Genomic DNA, 19,381 nt, shown 5'->3' with positions numbered 1-19,381 from the left:
CAAAATATATCTGGGTTGAATTGAACATGACTTAGATTTGATTAAATAGAGTTTATTCCTTAAAGAAGGTGAACACACAAGATATACAAATAACAGGCAAAATATAGACACTTACTTAGGGGAATGGGATGGTGAAGTAATCAGGATACAGGATTAGTCATTCACCCAGCGATCAGACATCAAGTAGTGGTAATACAGGTTCAGATGAAGCCATCACGAACAGACACGAAAGACAATGGGTATAGGGCTTACCTTCATTTATATGTAGTTTCAGCCCTATCCCTTAACCTTGGGGCGCCTGGCTATCTAGCAGATTCCTTTGTAGTTAGGAACTCCCCTGTCTGCAAGTGTGAATTATGACACTTACAGACCACTCAGGCCCTGTGTTTCTCTGCCCTATTGTACACAATCAGAGTGGTCAGCCTTTGATCAGAGGGTTTATGGTAGACAACTTGTCTCCCCCCTGAGCATTAACATACCATATGGGCTCTGGGTTTTTCTACCAGACCCAAATTACAATATATTCTTTAATACATACACATATTAAAATAATCCGTTCTGTGGGTCTGAGTGGGCTGAAATTGGCCAGGTCCTCATGCCGGAGGGCCTTTGCAAAAGTGGCCAAGTTTCGGACTTCCATGACCCCCAGAACCGGAGATACAAAAAAACAGTTAAAATCCCCTATTAACTTTAATGCAGGATTCTCCGCCATAGCTAAAATAAATCTCTGCTTTTCACTCTCCCATTGAAATCAACGGGATCCGCCGCTATAGGCTTTCAATGGAGCAACTCCGCCGTTGAAGTCAATGGGCTCTGCCGCCATAGGCTTTCAATGGAGCAACTCCGCCATTGAAGTCTATAGGAAAACCACAATTCTTTACATTTGCCCAAATTCCGTCTGGATGATCGGAGAGGGCTAGAAATGGCCATGCAGTCCTGCCAGAACAGTGACTACATGCGACCCAAGTCCCAGCCCCCTGATCCTCACAGAACCAGAGATATGGGCTTACACATATTACACTTTCGGACTTAGCCGTTTTAACGCCACGCGGCTTTTCCCCGTTGGAATGAATGGCCCGGTGCCGCCATAGGAACTGCATGGGCGAGCACCGCCACTGGATTCAATGGGACCTCCGCTCCGCCATTAGAGTCAATGCCGCGACCCTCTTGACGAGCGCGACCTTTTACGGGGGTCCTTCATTCCCGGACCCGGTGGTGGTCGTGTGTGGGGGCTCCTAGGGGCTAGGGGCAAAAATAATTTTATTTCTGGGTGCCCTAGATCCTAAGTTTCCCACGCCAACTGTGCTTGACCTTGAACTAGTGTGATAAAAGCTCTTTTTAAGATATTGTATCCGCTTCTGCGGTTTGCGGTTTGGATGGTTGCCAACCCGTTCCTGGAGGTCGGCGTCGAGGAATCCCCATTGAAATGGATGGCTCCATTGACTTACAATGGGGAACCGCCGCTCCTCCTCTCGGGCGCCACCCGCTGGTCTTCTATGGAAATGGGCCCAAACCGCCAGATCCGCCATTGGAATGCATGGAGCTGCCATGGCGACCTATGGGAGGCGGCAAAATGGAGCCTGAAAAGGTCGGAAAATGGAACAAAGGGCTAGAAACACTGAATTAACATTAACCCTTTCCCTCTCGCATCAACCCCAGTGTATGTGTTGGTGCAAACACAGGCATGGGAATAATACACATTTACAGGGGAATATACATTTGATTGCTGAAGCAGGTTAGAAACACCTTACTGGACCGCAGTCCAGTTAACCCCTTGCTTCCCAAGTGAGAGCAGGGGGTGCCCAAATGGGGTGTAACCCCTTTAATACCGGGCCGAACCCTTTCTCCCATGACACCCATGCGGCAGTGGGAGCACTGCATGCTGGGGATAATGGTGAAAGGCAGGGTTGCAGACCTGCCTAAGACATGTGAATGTGCTCACAAGTGATCTTTTTATTTGCTACATGTTCCTTTTTGAGAACTTGGTCTCAAAAAGCGGGATTTAGAAAATATTTCGACCTGAAATTTCTGAAGCCGGCTCGCTGTTATTCTTTCAGAGCATCGTTTGATACATTCAAATTTGCCGCTCCGGTTCTGGCGCTTAGAATCTATCACCAGATTATTTCTGAGTTCATTCATGAAATACTACAACCAATCCCTGTGTGGGAACATTCCTACCAGCCAATCAGAGCGATGCCAGTCTCCTGAAGCTGGGCAAGCGGATTTTCTGAATCAGCCAAGGGCATGCACAAGCTTGCCACCACTGCCACTTGGCATGCAGAAGCCACCCTCTGGTTTAGGTTCTCACAGTCTGGTAGGGCAAATGGGGACTTCTATTCATCCCAGGACATGGGTACTCAGCCCAAACCTCCTGCCCAAATGTTCTTAACACCTCTGGCATCCTCTGAGGCTTTCATGTCCGATGTCTGGGTAGACCCACTGGCACCAAGCTGGTAGACCAGTGACTCACTCAGAATATCGGTCCGGAAAAACCCAGCTCATTACACCGTGCACAAGCATATACTGTATATACTTTAAACACACTGTTTAATAAAATATATATTTTAACTTTCCTAAGACATCTGGTTATGGGGAATAGAATAAGGAGCTGCACTTTATTCCTTACTAGCCATATTCCCCACACACTATAAACTAAACTTAGCCTTTTAAAACTCCACACAAACTTATCTATGGTTGGAGCACCCGCAGAACCCCTATTCTGGGGTGTGGGTGGCCTGAGCATTAACTAGGTACCCCCCTTAACAAGCATTTTCAAGGGGAGATTTTGCCTGGACAATGTGTCAATATGTGCCTGATTCCCGGGTACATTTTTGGGGTATCCAGCAACTCTGGACCCCGACAACCTACCCCTATCCACATTCTGACAACACTTTCTCCGCAAAACCCCCCTTGAAACTCATAGCCCAGCAGTCTCTGCGCGCTGGCACATCTGGAAAAGGTAAGAACACATACATTCTTTATTGTCGCCTAATTTTACAGAATGCATGTACAATCACTGGGCTCCAGAGCTGACACTCCCGAACTCCAAAACATGGATTAGAGGTAACTGAATGGGCTTAACCTTTATTAGGGAGCCTGGTTACCCCCTCACCATCACAATGGTACACTTATTTTCCCTCCTCTGGATGGTCCTTGGAATCAACCCTTAGGCTCGAAGCCCAAGAGTCTATCCTTGCTCATCCCCTATTCCCTGGTGGAGTAGGAGGTAGTAGTCCCACTCCCCTAAGGGAGGGGATGGAAGGTGGTCAGAGCCCTGACTCCACACTTCCAGCACTCACTAAATTTGGCTGTGCAGCCCCTTTTGTGTCCCGGGAGAGAGTCCAAAGTCTGAGCCCCTGATTGGGCATTACACAGACCTTAGCCTCCCCCCCTCTCCTGCTACTCAAAGAAGCTGCTTACTGCAGGGGAAATCCCAGATTAGCCCTAAAACTGTCTGCACTGGTACCAGGGCTTTATTTATATATATATATATATATATATATATATATATAGCAAAAGGAAATATTCCTGTATGCTCATTTGCATGTCTTAGACAGGTTTGCAACCCTGCCTTTCACCATTATCTCCCAGCACACAGCACTGCCACTGCAGCAAGGGATTCTGGGAAATGACATGCAAATGGGCCCACAGTGTCACCTTTTGCTTCAAAACCATTTTTAACATGGGTCCCTATAGGCTTAAGCTTGCTGCATGGTCACAGCTTTAAGCACAGCCAGGGTTAAGATGCATAGCTAGAAGACCCACCCACAGACAGCCGTTTCGACCTTAATGGATCTCATCAGTGTGGTGCTGGTTAACTGACTATGCAATGAAGCAATGAGGATGGGGTTTACCATACTTAGTTAAGTTATGGTGAGTAAAAAAAGTGAGCAAATGAGCATACAGGAATATTTTCATTTGCTATATGCTTTGCTGTGGAGGGTTTTTGTCACTTTCTTTTACCCACCATAACTTAACAATATATATATATATATATATATATATATATATATATATATATATATATATATATATATATATATTATCTAAGTTTAACATATGAACGCAGCAAATGTATGAGCCAGGTATCCCTTTTGAAACCCAAATTAAAACAACAGGATTCCAATAAAATAAGATTTATAGGCACATACAATCAACAGTGGAATAAAGTGCGGGAAATCCTTCAAAAACATTGGTCTATTCTGATGATCGACCCTGATCTAAAACACAAATTGGGTCCAAAAGTGGAACTTACTAGCAGAAGAGCACCAAATTTAAGAGATAAATTGGTCCACAGCCACTACACCATACCCAGTACAACAACATTTTTGTCTACTTTTGACAAAAAGGTTTTTTTTAAATGTGGTGGCTGTCCAGCCTGTAAGTTTACAAAACCAACATCCACTTTTAAGGATAGTAAAGGCATTAATGAATTCACCATCAAACAATTTCTTAATTGTAGATCAAAAGGAGTTATCTACTGCTTAATGTGTCCCTGTAACAAAATATATGTTGGTATGACAACAAGGGAAGTACGCTTTAGAATAATGGAGCATAGTAGAAATATTAAAAATGCGAAGAGGGACTTAGAATCTTTCAAAAAAATCACCATGGTGGCTAAACATTTTTTGCAGGAACATGAAGCGGACAATTCACTTCTTTCTGCATTTGCCATAGAGCGTGTCTCCCTGGGGATACGCTGGGGGGAGATTTCGAGAAAACACTCCTACAACACGAATGCAGGTGGATTGTCACACTAGGTTCAATGATCCCTGGTGGTCTTAATGACTATCTGGGTTTTTCTATGTTCCTATGATATAATCTGACATCTCTTCATTATCAAATGTTTCTGCTTTAAATGTATGTTTAAATACTATTTTGTTTTTCCATTATAGGTGATACTGCAGAGTCTGCATGGAAACAATGAAGTAACAATTTATATCTGAATATTTTCTTTTATATTTTTTTTTTTTTCTTTTTTTTTTTTTTTATGGGGGTCTTAGGTTTATGGGAATTAGGTTTTGATTGTTTTTTATCAGTAAATTATTAACAGTTTTGACAGTTTTCCCTTTATACAGACCTCTTTTTAGTTAATTATGCAGATTTATTTTTATTCATTTTTTTTTTTTTTTTTTTTTTTTTTTATTCATCTGTTGCTTTATTGTTTCCCATATGCAGTGTTACTGATTTTGTCGAATTGGGTTTTGAGATGCTTTGGAAGATTTGTTTTAATCCTTGTCTTCTTTCCTCTATTATCATAGATCAAGTTATATCTAATATTCTTGCTGGTTATATCCTGTTCCTGCTGGGAATGCCAAAACCACTGTCTCAATATGGCACTACTCTCCTTCCATGTATAGGAATTTACCTACAAAAAATATTCTTCGGCTACAGGGGATATTCTCCAGGATGAAATTCGCCTTGCATATGTACCTAAAACCGTCTCATTGGGTGATTACCATGATGGGATTTAATGGACCAAAAATGTGATTAAAGATACTATCTCTACTTTTACAAATAGAATCCATGGACTGCTGTGGAATATTATATGTCTATGGGCATCTCTACTACTATTTGCCCATGTGTGAGGAACTTTCTCTGTAAAAACTGATCGATTATGATCAGAACCCATTTGAGGGCAATTTGCCTATTCAAAGATGGCGACCGCAGCCCGCAAATCCTACTGAGCATGTGCGAGAAGCATGGGAAACTTCTCATGCGATCTGAATAAGAGTGTGTCGTCACTAAGGGCAAAATAGGCAAAAACCACAACCAAGATGGCGGACTTGATCTTTAACCTGCCAATGCACATGTGTGGTGTGTAATATCCAAATCTCGCGGGATTACACACGGCTGTGGACCTTACAGAGACTCCATGTTTAGCCCTAATCACATAGGGAATCTAAAACACCTGTTCAATATGTTTTTTTGGCGCGAATCTCTTGACTATCTGCTAGCTATTTAAATGCTCCTGTCACATAGCCTTAGTACCACTCGTGAGGAAGCCTTTGTGGGCGAAACGCGTTAGTGGGCTAATTTTAATTTTTGCTGTTGCTGACCCTGCCTGCCTTCAGTCTTATTTGGGACTATCGACATTGTCCAATATTCTGGACTTTATTTGTGGACTGTGCTGTGCTGATTGATGACTGCAGTGTTTCATTCTCAAGGAGCTGAGTATCTTTGTTCATTCATCTCTCCCTTTGTTTTTCCCATCTGTTTATATTTGTGTATTTGGGTCACTAAATGTACTATTTGACATATATTCCTTGTTATAGTATTATATAATTGTATTAGGCTTACCCCCGTGTATCTGACACCCTCACTGCTATCAGTACAGCACATATACTTTTTTCTGTGTATATTTTCTCAGCCTGAAATTTTTTTTTTTTTCTTTCTTTTGATTCTCTATGTCTATTAGCCATTAACATCTTTTGTGACCGGCCGGTCTGTACTGCTGCACTGCGGGAAACAATCCTTTCCCTCAGTGAGCAAGGTTTTTCTTAGGGCATTGATTTTCTAGTTTTATTTTTTCTGGGTTTATTATACTGTGTTTTTGATTAATTTTCTGTGTCCACCAAATTTATTTTTTAGACAGGCAGGCTCATCAGTCAGTTGTTTGTATTTCTGTTATCTTTTGGATTTAATTAAAGTACCCTTTTTATTTTTGCAAATTATTGTCTGAGTGCTACTTTAGAGGTTCCTTTTTCTTCTGTGTATATATATATATATATATATATATATATATATATATATATATATATATATATATATATATATATATATATATATTAATATTAACATAGTTAGTCTACTCTGCCTGTCTTTCTCCCCTGTCACATAAGCCCAAAGCAGTCTAGGCTGTGACAGGTCATCCTGTTGACTTTTGACCCCACTCATGCAACTCTCTAAGTAACAGAAGTGTGGTGGTGACTCATGGCCTGTGTATAGCCTATCAGGTATAGCTACAGACCTTGAGCCCTCCCCTTCTTGTTCCTCAGAGAAGCAGTGCCAAATTTAGTGCGTCTGTTCCTCTCCTTCCTAAGGAGTGGGAAAGAGTACCCTCTCCTCCCTGCTGGGAGTGGGAGAGACCAGTCAGGCCTCATGGCTGACTGGCCTGGAAGATCTTAAGGCTCCAGACTCAAGAGCTCACATCATCCAGAGGCCTGGATCCTCTGAGACCTATGCACCACTGTATGTACAGTAGAGGCAGCGATAATTCTAACAAAAACCAGTGGCAATTCCCCAAAAGACCCAGGTACACCCAGGTACATTCTGAATACATGCCTTAAAAACTTTCCTTAAACTAGCCCCAGCATTTCTGCATTGATTAATGGCCTATCAGATTAACAGCGGGGGTCCCTGGCAGTCCCATTCAAACTGAATTAGACTGCCAGGGATCCCTGCTGTGTTAATCCTATGGGTCGTTAGTCAATGCAGAAATGCCTTAAACGTGCCTCAAACTAGCCCAGAACATACCCAGCACATACCCAGAATGTAACCCAGCTAGTTTACAGCAAATGTTAGAATAATCGTTGCCTCTACTGTATGGAAAGATCTGCAGTGACTGCAACAAATAAAGAACCCTGTGTTACTTTTACACCTGCCTGGATTTGAGTCAGTGGGCCTGGGTGTAGGATATGTGCTTCAGATGGGGCTGCCTCTGGGATTCCTAGAGCCTAATGAAGCTAGAGGCGCTGAACACCAGAGAACGAACCGAAGATGACATCAAAAGCCTGTCCCAGTCTCCACCCCATCGCAGACAACTCAGCTCTCCTGAACCTTCACAGGTATGCCACACCACAACACCTGTAGTCGCAACACGTATCTCCAAGAGGGTGGGGTACATGTGCTACAAATGGAGGCGCTGCTGAGATCAGGACAGGCTTTCAGGACTTTGCAGCAATGCAGCAGTGTTTAAAAGGGACTTTGTTGATGCAGCAGTAAAAGCAGCATAGGGAAATGGTGCAGAGAGGGACCAGTGCACCTGATGCTACACCAGCGACCCTTAGGCACCCATATCTTATCCCAGAAGGAGTACTTTTATCCCTGAAGCGACACCAGGGAGGGGGATACCTTAAAGATCTTCCTGTGAAAAGTTGGGGCCAGGATTATGCAAGAAGCAGAACCTGGTGACCCAGTTCTAAGAAAAAAGAATGACATACTGTGCTGTGGGGGAGTCGCACCAGGATCAATCTCTATGGGAGCGTGACCCCCACATGTTCTACTCAATACAGAGGTGACCCCCCGATGGGATGTTTCCGGTAGAACTGTAACTCTATCGAAATCCTCCTTTGAAAGGTTGGAATTTGGGGACAGGATAATGCACGATGCAGGACCTAGGACACACCTGGCTCAAAATAGCATGACGTACTGTGCTGTGAGGGAGTCGCCCCAGGATCAGTTATCTCTAGGAGCTTCCAGTAGGAAATTTATCCTGGAAGTGGGAACCCCACTTTTACTTCTGCTATTATGGGACACGCTATTGCAATGAATGTAGGGACTTGTGCACCTGGCAGACTCCTGGCCTTCTGAGGGCAAAATGGGATAAAGAAAAAGGAACAGGCTCCTGATGGAGAGTACCAGGGAACTTGTGTACCTTAAGAAGTGTGTTTAGGACTGTGCTGTGGATGCTAAACTCTAAGGCTGCAGTAAGGAGTGTTCTAAAATATTGGCCACCGCGTGGTTGCATGTTCTATCTGTTCCAAAATGGCGCTCCCGCCAAGAAAACGGGACTGCATGGTGTGCAAAAGCTGAAATGCAAATTTGTGCAACACCAGGTTGCATCCTCCTGGCGCCAAATGTTGGTGCCGCCCACGTAAGCGATTGGTTCCTCGGGAGTCACGTATCCTTTAACCCAAACAGCACTGCCTGTAATTACACCCAGGGGAGGAGTAAAAGATTGTTCAGCCAATCAGAGCCTGCCTTGGAGTTGGGAGGTGTCCTCAAGTTCCACTCGTAAGTCATTCTGTTTGGAGCTGAGCAAGCGTTAGGAACTACAGTTCAAAGCTACCTCAATGGCGTCCTACCAGGATTCAGATTACCTGGAAGTCACCTATTATGGACTACCTGGCGGCTATTTAGTCATGCCGCTGGGTGGCCAGACTAATCTGCAGTGCATCTGCCCGCACTGTCGCCTACCCAGAGGCATAGGCCTCGAAGCGCGGTGTCTAAACAGTGGCACCTACTATTGAAGGCCGCGGGCATGGTCAGCGCTTAGGCGACAACTTTTTTTTGGTTAAGCGCTCACGGGAGTGCAGGGACGGTCACGTGAGCGGTTCACCTAATAAGGGCGAACCAGCTCCGTGACGTCACTGACCCGCCCCCCGACGGCACGTGAACTGAGGCAAGGGAAAGCACCCGCTTTCCCTCAGCTTCCGCGCGCTTCCGCACGGCTGAAGTCTCTATGGACTCAGCCTAAGGCCTGCAAGCCCTGGGCCCAAGGAGACGCTTGTGCTGCATTATAAAGCCTCCTCACCAACCGGTGCAGCTCCAACTAACATTCCTGCTGCAGACAACGCGGGCCCGTGTGCCTTTATCGTCGCGCCTGGATTCCCAAGTGGTCCGGTGCCAACACCCGCTGCCTGCCAGGACTTATCCACCGCGGGATCTACCACCATTGTGTTTGCTGCGGGCCCGTGCGCCCAAGTACCGTCGGTCCCAGGACTGAAATCCGTGCCTACCACAAGGGAGCTCCATAAGTATGGTCGCCAGGGTGACTGATTCGCCCCGGCGGATGTGTCCTCATCCGTTGCTGCCCCTGATGACATCGGCCGGGTGGAACCTGAGGAGAAGAGCCCATCTATCACCTACCATGTCCAGCGAAGCTCCAGTCCAGATGCGTCCATCTGAGACTCTGCGGAGGTTCCGGTACACCAGAAGAGCTCCGCGATCCCGGGTGATGTCAGCGCTGTTCCAAACCTGCTTGCGGAGGGATCCGGGTATGTCGCCTACGTGCAGTCTGGTGAGGTTCCCGCTACTTCCGCTTTGCCGGGTCCCGTTGCACCTACCTGGAGGAGGCGCTGGGTGCGGCATTGCCTGGTGCGCTGCGGGGTGAAGAACTTCCGGTTCAACCGGATGTGATGTCATCGCCGCCGTCGCACTTGAGCCTGCCCAGTGGTCTCGTGAGACTGTTGATGGCAGATGACGTCACCAAGATGGGGTCCGCCGAATATACAGAGCCGGCTGCGCTACCGCCAGAGTCAGCAGCCGTGAGTGTGAGTCTGCTCTCTCCAAGTGCTTCCTTCTACGTGGCTTCAGGTATGGGAAGGGGTCACTGTGCCTCTGAATCCCTACTGGTGTCAACTCCCCGGGGCAAATGAAAGCCTTGAATACATGGACAGGTCATGGACTCTGCTATGCCCCGGCCACCGGCCCTAGCACCCCATGTCACCCCTGTGCAGGACATTGTGGATATTGCTCCAACCCCTTTTGCCCATGCCCAGGTCAATAACATACTCCCTGGTCCACAGAAAGTGAAGTATATTGACCCTGCTCTCACCCCGTTTGCAAGTGATGAAATGTCCTCTGGGTTGTCTAACAATTCACATGAGTGGTCCTTTGTGTGTGGTAGTTCAGAGGAATCAGAGGCAGATATACTAACCTCCAGTCGTGTGAGTAGGTCAGGATCGAGAGGATCGTTTCAGTCATTTAGAGGGTCATCTCCATCCTCATCCCAGCCATCTAACTGTCACGGTTGTGCTCACCACAAACCGGGACCGGACCGCGGGGCTGAGGTGGGGTTGTAAAAGCACCGACCTTAGACCGCGCAGGCTGATCCAGATTGCGCAGTTCGTAGTCGTACGTAGCAGGGTCAGGACTGGAGAAGGCAGCATCGTCAGTGGACAAGCCAGGGTCAGGACTGGAGACATCAGGGTAAATATTGTTCAAGCAGGAGTTCGGCAACAGGTAGTCAGGAGTTCCCCGCTTCAGCTTAGGAGCGCGAGAGTGGACTCTGCGCATGGGGCGACCATGGCCCATGGTGTTGGTCTCAGGAAGTGATAGGTAGACCGGAGTGGGCACACCGTCAGGCAGCAGTGGTAGATCAGTGCTTCAGCGCAAGAGTCCTGAGCGGGCTGGAGAATCCTCCGCTTCAGCGCAGGAACCAGGACACGGCCTCTGCAGTAGAGAATGAGCAGCAGGCCCCAGGAACCAGTGAGCTGAAGGCAACACTGGGGAAAGCTCCGCTTCAGCACAGGAGACAGGAACTGACCGCTGCGTGAGGCTAGCAGCCGGTCTCAGGAAACAGGGAGCTGAAGTCAACAAGGAGAGTACTCCGCTTCAGCACAGGAGAAAGGAACAGACCGCTACGTGACACTAGCAGCCGGTCTCAGGATACACAGGATAATCAGGAAATACAGGCCCCTGCATGAAGACTAGCAGCAGGCCTCAGGAACTAGGGAATAACAACTAGAGAGGTTAATACATACACAGACAAGCCAAGGGCTTATTGCAGAACACTTGTGACATCCAGGAAGACTATGCTCGGCCGGGGAGGATTGTGGGGATGCAGTACTTAAAGGCCAGCGGGCCAATCCCCGGAGGGGGGTGTGAAGGCACTGTTCCAGTGAGTGAATACAAGGCTAGGTTGCAGTGATAGGTTGCACAGCTGCAGTAGATACCAGAGGGAGTGTTCCAGGACTGCACAGGTCTGTGAGGCAAGGTAAGCAGTAAACTGAGGTGTAGATTCCTTACACTAACATATCTAGAGCCTCTACAAGGTCTAACCTGTCCGATATCTCCTCTCCACACTTTACCAGGTCTAGTAGATCCACGTCTGAACTTTTGGCCAGGGAATCCCTTAAGTGGTGGGATCCCATGTTTTGTGGATATGTACATCTGATTTGAAGAAGACCAGGTTTGTGTTAATCAATTGTCCAATAGTTGATCATTGGTGGGAGGAAGGCCAATTATCTCCTGAGGCTCAGGCTGAGGCACATGTAGGAGACATGAAGAGATCAACCTCGGAGTAAGAGTACCTAAGGGCCCCTCCATACTATACCAGGAGGTGGACCCTAATGACCCTGAGTATTGGGTATTGCCTGGTCAGGTAGCAGGCAGGAAAATAGTCTGTCTGCATAGGGCAGACAGGGCCATAAGGAACCGGTATCGTATATCACGCGGTTATAATTCCCCCTATGTCTCATAGCCTATCATGCAAGAGATACAGTAGAAGACCACCGGCAAGATTGGTTGAGGTTGGCTGTTACTGAATATCTACAGTCCAAGACCAGTTACAAAGAACCCATAATCTGTGCGGTGATGAGAGAGTGGGTCACTGGGATTGGAATCTTTAAAGACATGGTGGAGGTTTGCCAGGACACTGGTGAACCCAAACTATATTACTGTACGTTTGGGTTAAGAATCTTGAGGGACGGGCAATCAAGAAACCTGAACCCAAGTACTATAAGTAGTCATCCCATACTCTTATGTTCAAGGAGTTAGTATATCATCACTGTGGTCAGTGAGTGATGGGTACTATTTTTGATTGTACCTGTATTTGGGTAACCATGAATAATGAGTTATTACCTTGCAGGTTCCAGACTGACAGATGGTGCAGTAAATTTGGTTCCCGTGAGGACATTGAAATTCTACCCAGGGGAGAGTGTAACATAGTTAGTCTACTCTGCCTGTCTTTCCCCCCTGTCACATAAGCCCTACGCAGTCTAGGCTGTGACAGGTCATCCTGTGGGCTTTTGACCCCCCTCATGCTCCTCTCTGAGTGACTGAAGTGTGGTGGTGACTCATGGCCTGTGTATCAGATATAGGTACAGACCTTGAGCCCTCCCCTTCTGGTTCCTTAGAGAGGCAGTGCCAAATTTAGTGAGTCTGTTCCCATCCTTCCAGCTGGGAGTGGGAGAGGCCAGTCAGGCCTCATAGCTGACTGGCCTGGAAGATCTTAAGGCTCCAGACTCAAGAGCAAGCATCATTCAGAGGCCTGGATCCTCTGAGACCTATGCACCACTGTATGTATGGAAAGATCTGCAGTGATTGCAACAAATAAAGAACCCTGTGTTACTTTTACACCTGCCTGGATTTGAGTCAGTGTGCCTGGGTGTAGGATATGTGCTTCAGATGGGACTGCCTCTGGGATTCCTAGAGCCTAATGAAGCTGGAGGCGCTGAACACCAGAGCACGAACCTAAGATGACATCAAAAGCCTGTCCTGGTCTCCTCCCCATTGCAGACAACTCAGCTCTCCTGAACCCTCACAGGTATGCCACACCATAACACATGTAGCCACAACACGTATCTCCTATGTACTACATATATATTCTGCTGCATGTTAATTGTGGCACTAAAATTATGTTAAGGAGGATCAGGATGGAAAATAACTATACAACACAAGAGAGGAACCACACCGCTCACTTAATCAATAATATATTTGATTCACACGTGTCATAGTTATGACACAAATGGGTGCTGCCTATGTACTTGAAGTTAATAGTATTAACAATTGAATGAGAGTGTGACAAAGTCACAAAGTCACCCACAGAAAGTACATTTGTGGTGCACACCACATTAATATTATATTTATATTTTATACAGTGATGATATAATGTGAGAAACCATAAGTGATAAAAGTGACAAAAATAAAATTACAATTAAAAATCCCACGTGGTGCTAACTGATTGGTCACAAGGTAAGTAAATCAATATACTCCAAGGCTATGATTAATATAGACAGCCATAAATTAGTGAAGTTTTACCCAGACGATCTAATAAATCTGGAACGCTGAGACCAGTATACTATACATGTCAGATTACACAATTCATCTGACTTCTTAACCCAATCTTGTAACCATGTGTGTATTCACAGAAGGCAAGCAGCAGACCGCAGCACACTAACACATACTGCTGCGGCCGAGTTTATTCGAGCATTTGCCCGTTCTCGGCCGCAGCAGTTACCTGGCGCGCGCCGGAGGGTGCCGGGCGCGCGCCGAAGCAGCGGAGGAGAGGCCCGCCGATCGCGGCTTCCCCCTCTTCTCTCCGGGTCCGCCGGGTCCCCCGGAACCCCCTGCCGCCGTCCCCCACATCGCGGGACACCAGGGCTCCCTCGGGGAGCACTGGACGTGCGTGCAGGGGGCGCAGGCACCCGATGACGCGTGACCGCGCATCGGAGACGCGCGGCACGCCGAGGGACTGCCACTTGCAAGCCGGGAAATCTCCCGGCTTGCGGTACTGGACACACTGCAATAAAGTGTGTGTCGCCAGTGTACATAAGAGTGAATCAATGGGAAGTCCCTGTTGCTAACCTAACATATGAACGCCGTTACTAGTAACAGCCCAGCTCTAACATCGCTGGCAAGTTGTACTCGGGGAAACCTATTTCTAGTGATACAATTAACACATGTAGTGCATATAGCACTCAAGTTGCAACATAAACACTCAAAAAAGTAGCCACATGATACTTAGCTACAGTGCTGTCAGTCTCAGCCCTCCAGGAACGGCACCACGGCTGAAGTAGCATCGATTTTAATACAGTGCAGCGCCGCAAGACAACTTATAGTGTATTCATTGGAACGGACATAAGGTACTTACAGCATAGTATAACTTAGTAATAGTAACTTAGTAACATAGTAACTTAGTAACATAGTAACTTAGTAACACAGTAACTTAGTAAGATGTCCACACTGTTTAATGACAGTACAGTGCTACACACCACAGCGCCCTGACCAGCGCACACCGTAATGCTGCTGTATAAAGAGATTAAAGGCAGAGTTACCTTGCGTCACGGTTTCCGTATATCGGATGCAGCGAGTTTCATTCCCAGCGCACTGCATGGTCTTATTGACTAAACACCGAGTTGTGTTTGGAGAGAAACAGGATTCACATGTCAGCCCATTCTTAACGGTTATCTCCTGGGTCACTAACAGGTAATGAGAAAGTCAAAGGTAAAACAGGTGACAGGTGAGGGCGATGGGGTAAAAAAGGAATCCGAATTCATACAGTATGAAAACCTTTTACTTGGTATCTCTAAGGGGTCTGTTTATGAGTAAGACATTTGCAGCCTCCAAGATCAACATATCTGCACAGGCAATATTCAATAAGTGGCTGGAAATACATTGATTTTATTCTGTATAATCTATTTATCTGTAGCTAATCTACTATACCAGGGGCAGTGGTGGGATTTAAAATTTTTAGCAACAGGTTCTCTCTCATGGAGTTGGGGGGGGGGGGGGGGAAGAGAGATGGGGGAAAGAGAGATGGGGGGAGAGAGAGATTGGGGGGAGAGAGAGATGAGGGGGGAGAGAGAGATGAGGAGAGGGAGAGAGAGATGAGGGGAGGGAGAGAGAGATGAGGGGAGGGAGATGGGAGGAGAGAGAGAGACGGGGGGAGAGAGAGAGACGGAGGGAGAGAGAGAGACGGGGAGAGAGAGAGAAACGGGGGAGAGAGAGAGACGGGGGGAGAGAGAGACAGATGGGGAGAGAGAGAAGGCGGGAGAGAGAGAGACGGGGGGAGAGAGAGAGACGGGGAGAGAGAGAGAGACGGGGAGAGAGAGAGAGACGGGGGAGAGAGAGAGACGGGAGAGAGAGAGAGAGATGGGGGGAGAGAGAGAGAGAGATGGGGGAGAGAGAGAGACGGGGGAAGAGAGAGAGACGGGGAAGAGAGAGAGATGGGGAAGAGAGAGAGACGGGGGAGAGAGACGAGGAGAGACAGAGACAGGGGGAGAGAGAGATGGGTGGAGAGAGAGATGGGGACAGAGAGAGACGGGGGAGAGAGAGAGATGGGGGAGAGAGAGACGGGGGAGAGAGAGAGAGAGAGATACAGGGTGAGAGAGAGACAAGGGAGAGAGAAAGAGAGAGACGGGGGGAAGAGAGAGACCAGGGAGGGAGAGAGAGACCAGGGGGGAAGAGACACCAGGGCGGGTTGTTAGAGAGAACAGGGGGAACCAGTGCAAATAAGTACAACTTGCAACCAGTGCAAATACAAATGGACACATGCAAACAAACTGCACAGGATGCAGACACAGGCAGGCAGGACACACACAGAACACAGCCCCCCCACATCTCCCCCAGCCCCCTCACATCTCTCCCACCCCCCCTCACATCTCCCCCAGCCCCCCTCACATCTCTCCCAACCTCCCCCCATGTCTCACCCAGACATATCTCACATAGCCCCCTCACATCTCCCCCAGCCCCCTGACATCTCTCTCAGCCCCCTCTTCACATCTCTCCCAGCCCCTCCTCACATCTCTCCCTGACCCCCCTCACATCTCTCCCAGACCCCCCTCACATCTCTTCCTGATCCCCTCACATCTCACAGGGGTGACAGATAGGGGGGAGGGAGCAGAGAGACCAGGGGGGGGAGCAGAGAGACCATGGGGAATCAGTGCAAATAAGTGCAACAGGACACAGGCAGGAGACACACAGCACACAGGCAGGCAGGACACACACGCAGGACACGCACGCAGGACACGCACGCAGGACACGCATGCAGGACACATCCTCCCCTATCTCTGCTGCACACTTTTTCTCTGCTCTTTGGCCCCACCCCCAGGCTCCTGCCACCTCTTTCTGATTGGCTGCATTACACAGCAGCAGCTAATCAGGACGGAGAAAGCTGCTCAGCCCCTTAGCAGAAGCCCTGCTCTCTCCCTTTTCACCGGTCCTGCGAACTGAGGAAAATTTAGGTACAGGTTCGCACGAACCAGTGCAAACTGGCTGAATCCCACTGGTGACCAGGGGGTCTCAACTCCAATCCTCAATCCCCCCCCAACAGGTCAGGTTTTCAGGATATCCCTGCTTCAGCAGCACAGGTGGCTCAATCACAGGCTCAGTTAAAGACAGAGCTAGTGATTGAGCCACCTGTGCTGACGCAAGCACTGATTGAGCCAACTCTTCTGAAGTAGGGACTGATTGAGTCACCTGTGCTGAATCAGGGATATCTAGAAAACCTGACCTGTTGGGGGTGGGACATGTGGACCGGAGTTGAGGACCCCTGGGCTATACTATGAGAGAATATAAATATAAATACATTTTATGAAAGACAATGCCCCTTTTATGTAACACAGCCCCCTCTCATCGTGACAGAATGTGAGACTGTGATGGTGAAGGGGTTAACCAGGCTCATCAATAAAGGTCAAGCCCACTTGGTTACCCCCACTTGGTTACCCCTGATCCGTGTGTTGGGGTCCTAGAGTGTCAGCTCTTGGACCCAGATGTCTTAAATGCTTTACTGTGACTGTGTGCAAATTATGTGACATTAAAGATTTTGTGTGTTTTGCCTTTCCTGGGATGCTGGGACCGGGAGATTTCTAGGTTTTGAGTTTCAGGGTAGGTTTGACGGAGAAGCTTCTTTCAGATTGCGTCAATTTAGCGGGGTTCCAAAAAGTTACTGGAGACCCCAAAAATGTACCCCGGATTCAGGTTAGATTCCCGGCTACATTGAAGGGCAGTGATCCGGTCAAAACCCTACCATAAAAAGCGTTCTTGCAACTCACCGCCAAGATCCCTGCTGCAGCATCGTCTAGACAAGGTAAATGGGTATGAAGAGGTTAAAAGATATCTGCAGGTATACACGGAGTCCTTAGTATAGCAGGGGTTCCCCAGTATAGCAGAGGTACCCAAATTTATGCCCAGGTACCCTGTCCAGCTATGTGATAAAGCTGAGCATGTTTGCAGTGTTTAAAAGTTATTTTTCTAATGTGTGCCAAGAATGAGGCTAGTGAGGGTAGGTGAATTATACCCTCACTCCATCCCTGACACCAGAACAAAGACTTATATACAGTATTTTACCACACATAGACAGGACATAGTATATTTTATTAAAGAACTTGCTTTTGTACCAGGCTTCGCCCTCCCCCCACCCTGCTGCCTGAACATCTCCACGGGACCCCCCTCCCCATCTGCTGGATGTAGTGCGGGGTGAGATTTGTCTCTGTGTGTGTGTGTGTGTGTGTGTGTGTCTGTCTGTCTGTATAGGTGTGTGTGTGCCTATCTGTGTGTGTCTCCCCCCACTGCTGGAACATGTCCCCACCCCCTCTCTCTTTTGTGGCATGTCACCTCGCTGCTGTGGCATGTCCCCTCGCTGCCGGCACATCTCCCTGCCCCGCCCGCCCGCCCTCCCCCCCCGTTGGTACATCTCCCCTCGCTGGTGCCACATTTCTCCCCCTCCCCCTGCTGGTACATCTCCCCCCGCTATCTGGCACAGCTCTCCCTCTCCCCCCCCCCCCCCGTTGCCACATCTCCCCCGCATATCTCACATCACACACACCAGTGATTCCCAAACTTTTTGTTTGGAGGAACCCTTTAAGGATTTCGTAAAATTTCGAGGAACCCCTATCTGGATGACACATGTTCGACAGATTAAATCACAAAATTGACGCGTAAAGCAGTAGGGGTAATAAATAATAACAAACATATACTTTTGAATAAAGAATGTGTATATATTTTGTAATGATTTTGTTTTAAACATCACCCCCCCTGTATCTCACATCACCCCCCTTCCCCCCGCATCTCACATCAACCCTATGAATCCATGTCTCTCCCTCCTCTCTCCCTCCTTCTCTCCTCTCTCGCTCCTTCTCTGTCCTCTCCCCCTCCTCCTGCCTCCTCTCCTTTCTTCTTTCCTGTCCCCCTTTTCTCTCCTCTCCTCTCTCCCCCCTTCTCTCTCCTCTTCTTCTCTCCCTCTTCTCTCTCCCCTCCCCCTCCTCACACTCTCTATCTGTCACACACACACACGTCACACACACACCACACGTCACACACACGCACGTCACACACACGTCACACACACACGCACATCACACACTGTCACACACTGTCACACACACACACTGCTACACTGTCACACACATTATCACATTGTCACACTGTCAAACACACACACACATTTACAGAAGAATCAGATGCAGCCTGTCCCCCCCTTTCGTTGCTCACATGCAAAGATTACAGAAGCAGCAGCCTGTACTGCCGATACCGCCGATACCACGGATCCCCCTCACCCTCCTCCCCCTCGTATCTCACAGACCTCAGGCAGCAGGAAGCCATAGGTGCCAGCTTTCACAACCTGACAAAGTGTGTAATTGGTCAGTGATGAAATTCCCTCGCTGGTGGTTGGTGGACAAACTGTGGGACTGCCTGTCCCAAAGTGTATAAGACAGCTAGTCACCATCCCAGAGGTGTGATTCAATGTGTGTTCCAAAATTCCAAGCTCTGACTAAGGGCCTCATGCAGTAAGCGCCGATAAGGCTTTTATCGCCCTTTTCCCGCCAAAATTGGATTTGAGATTCAGTAAGCGCCGATAAGGCTTTTATCGCCCTTTTCCCGCCAAAATTGGATTTGAGATTCAGTAAGCGCCGATAAGTGCTCAAAATCGGCAGTTTTTGTTGCCGAAATTTTTTTATCGGCATGCGCCTGGCGATAAGCCCCTTTTCGGCATGTA

General features: G+C 47.9%; 1 protein-coding gene across 3 annotated transcripts in view; it reads right to left on the bottom strand.

The window, feature by feature from the left end:
• The window catches only part of LOC142497953 (uncharacterized), a 153,275-nt gene that overhangs the window by 37,307 nt on the left and 96,587 nt on the right, over positions 1-19,381 (bottom strand). For all 3 annotated transcript variants that reach the window (XR_012802358.1, XM_075606425.1, XM_075606424.1), the window contains exon 6: positions 14,721-14,864. Coding sequence is in view for 2 of the 3 variants with exons in the window: in XM_075606425.1 (XP_075462540.1) it covers positions 14,721-14,864 (144 nt within the window). In the remaining variant the exon portion in view is untranslated. The remainder of the gene's footprint in view (positions 1-14,720; positions 14,865-19,381) is intronic.

This window comes from Ascaphus truei, chromosome 6 (assembly GCF_040206685.1).
Source record: "Ascaphus truei isolate aAscTru1 chromosome 6, aAscTru1.hap1, whole genome shotgun sequence".
Lineage (NCBI taxonomy): Eukaryota > Metazoa > Chordata > Amphibia > Anura > Ascaphidae > Ascaphus > Ascaphus truei.
The sequence above is the reverse complement of the archived record's forward strand: the minus strand, read 5'-3'. Positions and strand labels throughout refer to the sequence as shown.